Raw genomic sequence first — 10,511 nt, forward strand, 5'->3', positions numbered from 1 at the left:
CTCATTGAAACCCTTTATTATTGTAAACTCTCTTCTTTGATAACTAAAAAAATCAGTAAGTTTGTAACAAATTCTACAGCTACTTTATGTGAAAAAAAAAAAAGAGACAGAGAGAAATTAAAAAAAAAAATTTGTCAATATTAAAACTATAAACAAATACATGGAATATAATGACAACAAAACATGTGCAATTTTAATGTTTTCCATTTTGCTGTTATGTTGAATGATGAAGCTTTACTTTCATTTCCACGCTTACTAGGAAGAAAAAAATTATGAGTAACTCTATCATTCTCACTAAATCTTAAATCTTTCTTTTCAGAATTATGGTTATTATAATTGCAAAGTTCAAATTTGTTCATCATCAATTCATCATTGGAGAATTGATAGGGGAGAGAGCTCACAAGTCGCAATGGAAGAGAAAGAGAGGGAGGAAAAGGAGTACAAACGATTTGGGAATTTATTCCATAAAAAAATAGGATTATTGTTGAATTAAAATAGGTGTTATAAGAACTTCTTAATTTTTAAATAATTTTAATGAGAGATTTTTAGAGGTATTTGGAAGGGTGCCAACAGTCCAAATCAGAAAAGAAGTACTCATTTAAATAGCTGTTTGTGAAATCTTGATTTGAGCTGTTTAGTTGAAGAGGCTTAATGGGTATTTAGGACTTGAGATTAGGAACAGAGGACAAATGAGGAAGCTCCAAATATGTCACAAATTTCTCCTCTACGGGTGATATCGATTTTGCTTCTCTTTCTTCTTGTTTGTTTTTAGCCCATTTCAGATTTTCATTTTGCTTTCTTCGTACGTCGCATTTCAAAAGATAGAAAATGTTCTTTTGTAACTTAATTGCATATATGATGAAGAGCAAAGAGTCAGTTGCTCAAAATTAAGACTAAAAAATCATCACTAGCTAACTCTAAATGGGAAGTGCTTTAAGGCCCTCCCCCTTTCCCTCTCCCCCCCCCCCCCCCCCTCTCTTAAAATGTTCATGTGCATGAGCACCAAATATTAAGAAAGATTAGTCAATTATTGATTGATGACAGTGAGACTCAGAGAAAACAATTTACCTAATCATCACTATTAAAATATCCCTGTAACAGCTTTGTCCAAAACCTGACACATAATTCACCCAATAGGCACCTAGTTCATATCAATTTGATCGGCATCAAATATGCCTTTTTGTTTTTTTAATTGAAATAGTTTTTTCCCATATGAATGCGACTCAAAATACATATGACATCTCATTACACTCTGTAACTTTGATGTGGAGATTCAATGTACGTCTATTGCAGGGCACTAAAACAAGCTTCTCAACAAACATCATTAATGTTGACCCCAAATAAGCAAATTGAATCCATTGACCAAGCTGATAGTGATAAGTAATACTCATTAACAAAAAGCTAAACCATAAACATTATAATCATGTACTATGAAAAGAGGGCAAAAGAAAAAAAAATGGACATGAACATAGAGTAGAAATACAGGAAAACTGCTAAAAGTAGTTGAATCTTGGGGCCAACAAAATGTTTTACATCCTTAGAATGTGATGGGTTGAGCAATAAGTTGCTAAAGCCACATAAGCAGCTAAGTGCAAAGGCTGAAGCAAATTTGCAGGTGCCCTGGAGGAAGCCGGCAATGATCCCAATGGCGAAAGCGCAGAATCTGGACCTGGCGCTAGAAACTCATCATCAGGGTTTGGAGGACTGGGGTTGGCAGGAATGGTGGGCATGGAAGAGCTAGTTGGAGCAGGCAATGTGCCGCCGGGAGACGGCAAGAGAGGAGAAATGTCTGGCGAGAGTTCTTGGTGAGGAGATAGAGACTGCGGAGGATTTGTTGACAATGTTGCTGGTGAAGCTGTGATTATGTTTGAGGTTTCTGAAGTAGGCTGATGATCAGAAGCTAAAGATGAGATACAAGGGTCCATAGTGAGGACTAATACTAAGAGAAACCAAAAGGAGGCCATGCTAATGATGAAGAAATCAATGGCACACTTATTGGAGAGAGTAATGTAGCGTAAAATATTTGAGACTCTTAGTAATGAGAAGCTTTTCTTCTTAGGAAAAGTGGGGAGTGAGTGAGTGGGCTTTTGGTGGAAGTTATGATGCAAGTGCTTTTAAAAAAGTATGACCAAAGGGCAAAAGGTGGGGTCATGTGCCACGTGGCAGTTATTGAATGGAAAATAGTGAAAAATTACAGGTTGGCACAAGGGGAAGAGACAAAGTTGGGTAGAAAAAACATTTGTTAGTTTTGTTTTGACATATTTGTAAGCAGAGGATTCCTTTCACTTGTGACTCCCGTGATTTTGGCGCCCCTAATTATCGGTTAATCAATTCTTTGATTAGAGTAATATACTAAGAATGCAAACTTGGAAGCGGTATTAACAACACCATCTGATTCCTCGAATGTGATCAAAGCAGTATCAGAAGAAAAGGCAACACAATTGCTAGAGAGAGTTCTTCAGAACCACTGGACGTGGGCATGCTCAAATTCAAAGGCATAATGTGTCATTCCAATTACACCTGCATCAAATATGGGCAAAAAGACATTTTTAAATATGATAGAATGTAAACTAAGAATAGCACCGAAAATACTTCATATCATCATATACATATTCAAAGAGTATTCCTTTTCTTAAAAAATTGATTAATACAAACACCAAAACTTCAAAGGCAGCGAGGTAGACGCTGCAACTCAGAGGCTGCAAGCAAAGCAGCATCGGCTAAAGTAGTAGTACTTGAAGTTTTCATCTCAGAAATAATGGCTTCAATCCTTGATATTTCGTTTATGGATATTGATAATATCATCGCGTGTGACAAATATTGCCTACAAGAATAACCAAGAGCATGTAACACACGCTGTAAAATTAAGTGAGAGGTTCCCCTCCGCCAGGATTCGAGGATTGCGGTGACCTTTGCAAGATTAGTAAGAAATCCAGTTGTACCTTCCCTTGGAGCTGCCTTGAGCAACAGTACTACACATTCAGATGCTACATCAGCAACATTTGCTTCCTGGGAACAGCTCAGCTTCAGGAAGACACCAACATTTCCACTAAAGTCCATTATGTCTCTTATACTTTGCTGTTGATCAATTGCAGTGCCATACTCAGCAGAACAGTCACCTAAAAGTGCTGGCTCCTTTGTGTAGTTGAAGCCTTTTCTACTGTTTACTGAACGAAGAAGAAATGCTCTACACAGACCAAGAGTCGGTTCAAGAAAATCCTCCATATCCTTTGCATATACAAGCTCTAAAAGGTTTCCAATCCTCCTGACTACTTTCAGCTGAGAAAGTAACTTGGATTCCATTTCGGGGGCAGAAGCCAGAGCCAGACACAACTTCACATTACTTACATTTGCACTGGAAAGGTCACCCAGCAAAAATTCAAAACATTGTGAAACTGTCTTCAGATGTAGAATGTCTGAAATTTTAATATAACCAGACTCTATAAGCATGACAAGAACCTTCTGCGCATACATGGGAATAGGATCTTCATCTTCAATCAAGGTAGGATACAAAGGAAGGAAGTGAGAATTTGATATGGACTTCAAGTCTTGCAATCTCTGCTCATCTTCAACAGGTTCATTCAATAAAATAATCATCACATCAGATAAAATCTTCAGGCACAAAAATCTGGCATCGCCATCCTTATTACCCTTATATAGAACAGTCAGACTGGGGAGAATTTCATGGAAAAAAATTTCGGGGTTTCCAAGAATTACATTGGATTCCTCTGAAATAGATTCCAGAATTCGTAGAAGTGTTATCTGGAAATCATCCCTCCCCTGGAAAAAAAAAAAAAAAGAGGCTGTATATCAGTATATCAACCTCACTCCTAAGTCTTTTGTATGACTACCAATTTCGAGCATAAGTTAAAATTTCAACCCACTTTCTCTGTTCTATGGTGGTTGCACACATAACACCTGACCAAGGCAGGCAAACGAAGCAATTTGCTAGAGAGACAGACAACTACAATCATCTCTTGTTTTACTTGACCTAGAAAATTATTCAATCTAGGCAACTCACAGATTATACTGAGTTTTAATAATTGAAGTCAGTTTTGAAAACATAACTGTATGTCCTTTCCAAAGGAAAAACCAATACCTAACAATGCAAAAAATAATTGCTGAGGTAGTGGTGGATACCCACCTGAAATTGTGTCTCCACAACTTTACAAAGATTTGCCAACTGCTGCAGTACCGGGGGACTCACCACCCTGTTCTTAAAGGATGAGCTCCCAAGAAGATGAAGAACAACAGGAAACAAATGAACATTGGTCTTGGGAGCAGCTCGGCTTGTAATGGCAGAGATCTGCCCATGTCGCCTTCCTCCCATCATTTGTTGAATGTCTCCAGTAATAGTATCCAAAAGACCAGGTATAATAGATGCCACGACATGCACAAATGCTTCGAGACATTGCTGCAGAAAGCTGTCCTTCTCTTTTCCCAGCCTGTCCACAGAGGAAAGCAACCTAGAATTGCAGAAAAAGTGCAGCAGCCACCTCCTTCCATTCTTACAAAGGAGAGAAACAAACACTAGAGCCTTTCCTCTTAGAACTTCACTTCCCTGTTCAGTGAGAGACACAAGACTGGGGACCAAATTCTTATCTTCCACCAAGGGCAGTAGATTTCGCCCAATATTAGTGCACATCTGGCTTCCAAGCATGGCCAGGTTTAGAAGATTTAAACTGATTTGCTGCTCACGTGGACTACCCTTAATGAGGGAGGATGCAATATCCTTAATTGAAAGTTTATCCATTACTGACTGCATGCTTGGAGCGTTGAAACGAACAAGGCGAACTAAACATGATCCTGCAGTTAGCCTCATGCTCTCCTGCTTCCCTGTAGCTCTGTATATGTAACAGAGGTTACTTATGACATCCTGGCTGGTGAAACGAGCAACCCAGTGTCCTCCTTGACTGCAAATATTTTCAATTGTCCTCAATGCATAAAGTTGCGTCATATCATCCTCCCCTTTACGTAAAACTGACGACACCAATGAAATCAAAGAATTTGGAACCTGCATTCAACGAAATGAAGTTATTCAACAAGGAAATATTAGAAGATCCTAGACTGAATGCATAAAGGATATCCTTCACCAACATTTTTTTTAAGCATTTCTTTTAAGACTTCAGTTAATGGGTAGAAAATAAATAAGTCCAGGAAGAGGTTCTGACCTTTTCTGGAGGACGGATACCAATAATGCACAGACAAGATTAATCAAGATATACATATACCAGAACGCAAAGGAAGGTTTAAGCAATGTGGCTAACCTGCCAGCCAGATGCTGTCCGGCTGTCCTTTGATGGAGATTCTGGTGGATTGCTGTCTCTGGCATGCTCATTCTGTGTGGATATATAGAACAGCAACTCACCCAAAGCAGCCATAGAAAACCTCCTTACTTTTTCTTGCTTGTCCCTTAGGCCATCAGTTAGTGAACCTAAAATTCCAGAATTTGCCAAATCGTCATTGATAAAAGTAGAATGACGAATGAACAAGCCAATAAGTGAAGCAAGTTGAACTCTCAAAGCTGATGTCTTGGACAGTCGGAGCATTTTAACAAGCACAAGCATTATTGGCCCGCTGGTTAAGATATTGGCTGCATCAGCATTGCTGCTCAACATCTCAAGGTATCTGACTACATTCTGCTTCTCCCCAATGCTAGAGTTCCCATTCAAAACGGCCAAGATTCTAGCGTTCAGTGCATCCAGCTGCTCCTTTGACATCTTAACAAAATCAGATGCTTTCAGGGCCTCAAAAGGAAGTGAAGGAAATACCTCTGATACTTTATCAGCTTTTCTGCTGGGCATTACAGGTCGGACAGAAAGATCCGAGGGATGCCAAAGAACCTGTGAAAGGCTATTAGATGATCTTGAGGACTCAGAGTCAAGGGGAGGCCCTGAACCCTCTCTAATTCTTGTAGTTTTGAGTTGCGGGCTAACAGTAGGTGGAGTAGCAGCAACTTCAACACGCTCTGGAGATGATTCACGATCTTGCTTTCTTGATTCATCAGAAACAGGCATACCTTCTGCAGATGGAGTACCTGAATGGTTTCCGTTACGGCCAGTCTCTTCTGCTTTCTCATGATGCTGAGGTTGACCCGACAATTTATCTTCACTTGCACAGTTAGGGTTATCAGGCCCATCTGGTTCATCATTTGTCTCATCTTCAGTGTTCTCATTAAAATCAAGTTCCATATCATTATTCTCAATTTTCACTTCAGAATCATTCTCAGAGCCATTAGGCAAAGGCCTCCGGTAGTTTTCTTTATCATTCTCCCTCTGTAAGTTAGATTTCACTATTCTTGACAACCGTAAGAGATTCACTTGCCTGGTAGTACCGGAAGGATCTTTCCGCTTCTCCTCAAATACTCTGCCAGAAGTCTTTGTTTGAGTCTTCCGGCCACTTGGAGTAACCCTGACTGGAGTTGATCCCAACATAGAATTCTCATCCTGTCTTACAGCCCCTTTTAAATCCTTCTCACGTGATTTAGGAGGGGTCTTGCTTTGTAAAGATCTATTATCATTACGTTCTGAGAGACAAGGTTTAGTGTATAATTCTATCATACTATCAAATGCGGGCTGAGGAGGTAAAGGCATTGGAGTTAATTTAGTTCTCCAAAAAGCATGTCCACAGAGATCAGACCAATGTAGCCTTTGAGCTGGATCTTTTACTAACAGAGAATTAATTAGATTTGCAAAAGGACGACTTGGATTACCAGGGAGAGGCGGACTTGGGTCTGAAAGGATGGATTTTACTAGCTGAGTGAACTCTCTTCCCACAAAGGGAGGTCGACCAGCATAGCACTCATATAGTACACAGCCAAGGCCCCACAAATCAGATGCATAAGAATGGACACCTCCTTCCTCGAAAAGCTCAGGAGCCATATAACAGGGTGTTCCACATTTTGCTTGAGGCAACTGAATAAAATTTATTAAAACAAAAGAATAACAAAAATTAGTTTCAGATTATGTTGATTCAGCCCATCTAAACCACAAGTACAAATGCAAAAGTATTGCAACAGGAGGGACAGCATACCATGGAAGAAGGAGCTTTGGATGCATCACTTAATTTCCTTGCCAATCCAAAATCGCATAGCTGCATTAACAATTACATGAGACTCTTTGTTGAAATGCATAGAATGTACGTAACAGCCCTCTCCCAAATGAGGAAAACAGAGTTCATATTTACCTTGGTTCGTCCATTCTCATCCAATAGGATGTTTGATGGTTTGAGATCACAGTAAATGATCCCCTTTGAATGCAAATATCTGAAAAATAGTCACCAATTCCAGAAAATACAATAAAAAACAACTCCATAATTAGTTAAATAAGTCCAAACATTGATTAAATGATTGAAGATTATAATTAGTTCGTACTGCAAAGCCCTGACAAGGTCTTGAGCAAGATCACGAATAGAATCTTCAGGCAGCTGGTTATCCTGCAACTCATATATAATGTGTTAATAATGCAAATCAAGCCTTTCATAGCAGAATCTAGACTACTCACTTCATTTTAGTATGTGATAACAATAGCCATAATTCTAACTTGCTATTATAGCATAGTGGAAGTGAGGAACTATGCAGAGATCTCCATCAGTCAAACTACTGTGAATGATGATGCTATAAAGTCAAAATACCCTTCTTACTCAGGCAAAACGCTAAATATTTTGATCAAAAGACATGCAACATCCAAGTGAAAACAAAGTGAAGTTTACCTGTCGTAATAAAGACATGAGATCTCCACCAACACAGTATTCCAAAACTAACCACAAATGAGCAGATGTTTCATACCTTGTACACAAAATCAAATATCATTAACAGAGGGGCAGCAAAATTCTCCAAGAAATAAAAGTATATAACTATATAGAGAAATTTAAAAAAGAAAAGCAAAGCTAGAACACATTAGCCAACTTTATCAAGACTTACCAGGAATAAAATCTTAAAACATTTGGATGATCTAGAGAGTGAAGCATCCTAACCTGCATTGAACACAAAAGTGAAAATAGAAAGAGCCAGTTACATAAAGCACACACGTAAATCAACTATATCAAATCATTCCAGGCAAAATATACAACACACACGTAAATCAACTATATCAAATCATTCCAGGCAAAATATACAAGGGGTAACAAGACTTCTTGAAGGCAAAGAATAACAAAAGAAAAGTTGCCGTAGCCAAGTCAGTGAAACAAAATAATGAATTTAATTAGTCTAACATGAGGATTAACTTAATGCTTTTATTTATGGGTACCTTAACCTCCAAATGATTAACAAAGAAAATAAGAAAATAGCAGGTCCTTGCTATCATCTAGCACAGCAAGGTAAGTACCAGTCGTCATTTTAACAATGTGTTTGGAAGTGGAAGTTCCAACAACTAATTTTTTTGAAGAAAAAAATACACTGACCATATTCTTTTCTTAGCAAATCATGCCCGTCAATATCCATTATCCTTCAGTAGCCAAAACAATTTTTTTTCGTAAAATCCCATACTTAGCTATTACGATGTAATTAAGCTTAATCCTTTACAAATCCATAACTAGCCAATTCACTTTGGCCAAAAACTCTTCGAATGAGCTCACAATGAAGCAATCCAACATCACAATAACTATAATTCAAACTTCAATACTAAATCTCAGTTACTTCTTGAAGAACTTTGCTCTTCTGTGACTTGTCGACGCTCTTGATTGCGAAATACTCGATAGTCTTCTTCTTCCTTCCTTTGTACACAGTCTACATAAAATTGAAGTAAAATTAAGTAAATCACGCTAAAACGACAAAAGCTAGTTAGCATTTTTGGATCAGTGCAGTTACCGAGTATTTGCCGCGACCGATGGCCTCGTAGATGTGGTACTGATTCATGTTGTAGCTTTGTTAGGACCTCGATTTGGCGACGAAATGGTGTGTTCAGCGGAAGGAGAGTGAGGGTTTGGGGTATTTTGGGGATAAACGAAAAATGGGAGAGAGTGGATATTCGAGGGAGAAACGGCTAGTGATTTGTCAAATGAGGATGATGGAGAGAGAGAGAGAGAGAGAGGGTCGATGGGCGGGAATATGAATGTAATTGAAAATCAAAATTGGGAAAACTTGTCGGGGTTGAGGCTCGCCTCGTGTCCAAACGAGACAGAGGCATCAAACGGAGTCACGTGACTGGCACGTTTGGAACTTCGGACCTTTCGGGCTTCTGTAGTTTGGATCGTGTGAAGTTTAAAGGATAGAGAGAGCTGGGAACAGATAGCTAGGCTTGTCAAAAATGTCCGGCCCGAGTTTGCTTGCTTGAAGCCCAGCCCGAATATTAAATTTGAGGACATAGGCTCAAAATTCAAAACCCATAGTGGGCCTGATTATGGGCCTGTTGTCATAGGAGCACGGGTTTATAATATATAAAATAAAAAATTGACATAAAAAAGGAAAAGAAAACAAAAAAATCAAAATCAAAAGTGAAAACAGGCTTTATTTAGTCGAGGGATATTATCATTTTACTACTAAAATTTTACTGACATATCATGTCAGTACCAAGGTTCGCCGAAAAATACATTTTACTACCAAAGTTTTGCGCCATTATCAATTTACTATCATTCCGTTAACAACGTTAAAAATTTATTAATGTCATAAGGGCATCAAAGACATTTCCAGCTGTGAGAGTAAAATTGTCTATTAATTTGATAGATAAATTATCATTTTACTACCAAAATTTTAGGAGAATTATCATTTTACTACCAAATTTTTAAGGGAATTATCATTTTACTACCAAACTCTTGGGGGTAAAATCGACTTTTAACTCAATTTCCGTTAAATATTAACTTTTTCTTAACGGAATGGTAGTGAATTGATAACGGCGCAAAACTTTGGTAGTAAAATGCACTTTTCGGCAAACCTTGGTACTGACATAATATGTCAGTAAAACTTTTGTAGTAAAATGATAATTTCCCTTTAGTTGACTACCGTATTCCTAACCCCAAATTAAACAAGTAAAATAAAAGCATTGTAGACACCAGCCCCCTGCCATCAATAGTCGACAGTCATAAACAAGTAAAATAAAAGCATTATGAGGAAATAAGAATGAAATATGTTGTACTCACATATTTTTGGGATTAAAGATTAAGAACTTGATTTCTATGAGGGGTTGGGAATCAAGTTCCCACTCCTTAAACTCTATATTTGACCTCATTAAATTTTCATAATCCCCAAATTTTCCTCAATTAAATTTTGTCACTTCTTATCTTTGGTCCCCATGAAAGTTTGTAATATTTGGAAATAAGTCTTTCAATATTTTTTATTAGTAGTATATTATTATTATTATTATTATAATCATCATCATCGCCGTCGTCATCACCGCCATCATTGTTATTTATTAATGTTATCGTTATTAATAATATTAAATTTTAAAATAATTATTATTATTATCATGAAAATTTATTGTTGTTGTTATTGTTAAAATTTATTAATTTTATTACTACTACTACTATAATGAATAACGACAATAATCAACTAAGGTCGTTTTACCAACTTGCAATAA

The 10,511-nt window shown here is 37.6% G+C and overlaps 2 protein-coding genes across 3 annotated transcripts; both read right to left on the minus strand.

The window, feature by feature from the left end:
- Window positions 1-1,446: 1,446 nt before the first annotated feature.
- On the minus strand, window positions 1,447-2,139 carry LOC112100312 (classical arabinogalactan protein 25-like). Its single transcript, XM_024189404.1, has one exon. It carries the CDS (start codon window positions 1,962-1,964, stop codon window positions 1,530-1,532), a length of 435 nt encoding a protein of 144 aa, XP_024045172.1. The 5' UTR covers window positions 1,965-2,139; the 3' UTR covers window positions 1,447-1,529.
- Window positions 2,140-2,456: 317 nt separating this feature from the next.
- On the minus strand, window positions 2,457-9,029 carry LOC18032385 (serine/threonine-protein kinase RUNKEL). Of its 2 annotated transcripts, XM_024189345.1 has the most exons (11): window positions 8,807-9,029; window positions 8,636-8,725; window positions 7,922-7,974; window positions 7,711-7,786; window positions 7,373-7,434; window positions 7,186-7,264; window positions 7,033-7,092; window positions 5,268-6,914; window positions 4,145-5,014; window positions 2,656-3,780; window positions 2,457-2,520 (listed from the first exon to the last, which is right to left on the minus strand). In XM_024189345.1, the coding sequence occupies exons 1-10, from the start codon at window positions 8,852-8,854 to the stop codon at window positions 2,665-2,667; spliced, it is 4,101 nt and encodes a 1,366-aa protein (XP_024045113.1). In that variant the 5' UTR covers window positions 8,855-9,029; the 3' UTR covers window positions 2,457-2,520; window positions 2,656-2,664. The 2 variants fall into 2 exon arrangements, with proteins under 2 accessions (XP_024045113.1, XP_006419689.1); XM_006419626.2 differs by having other exon boundaries at window positions 2,479-3,780.
- Window positions 9,030-10,511: the final 1,482 nt, after the last annotated feature.

This window comes from Citrus clementina, unplaced genomic scaffold (genome assembly GCF_000493195.1).
Source record: "Citrus clementina cultivar Clemenules unplaced genomic scaffold, Citrus_clementina_v1.0 scaffold_9, whole genome shotgun sequence".
Taxonomy (NCBI): domain Eukaryota; kingdom Viridiplantae; phylum Streptophyta; class Magnoliopsida; order Sapindales; family Rutaceae; genus Citrus; species Citrus x clementina.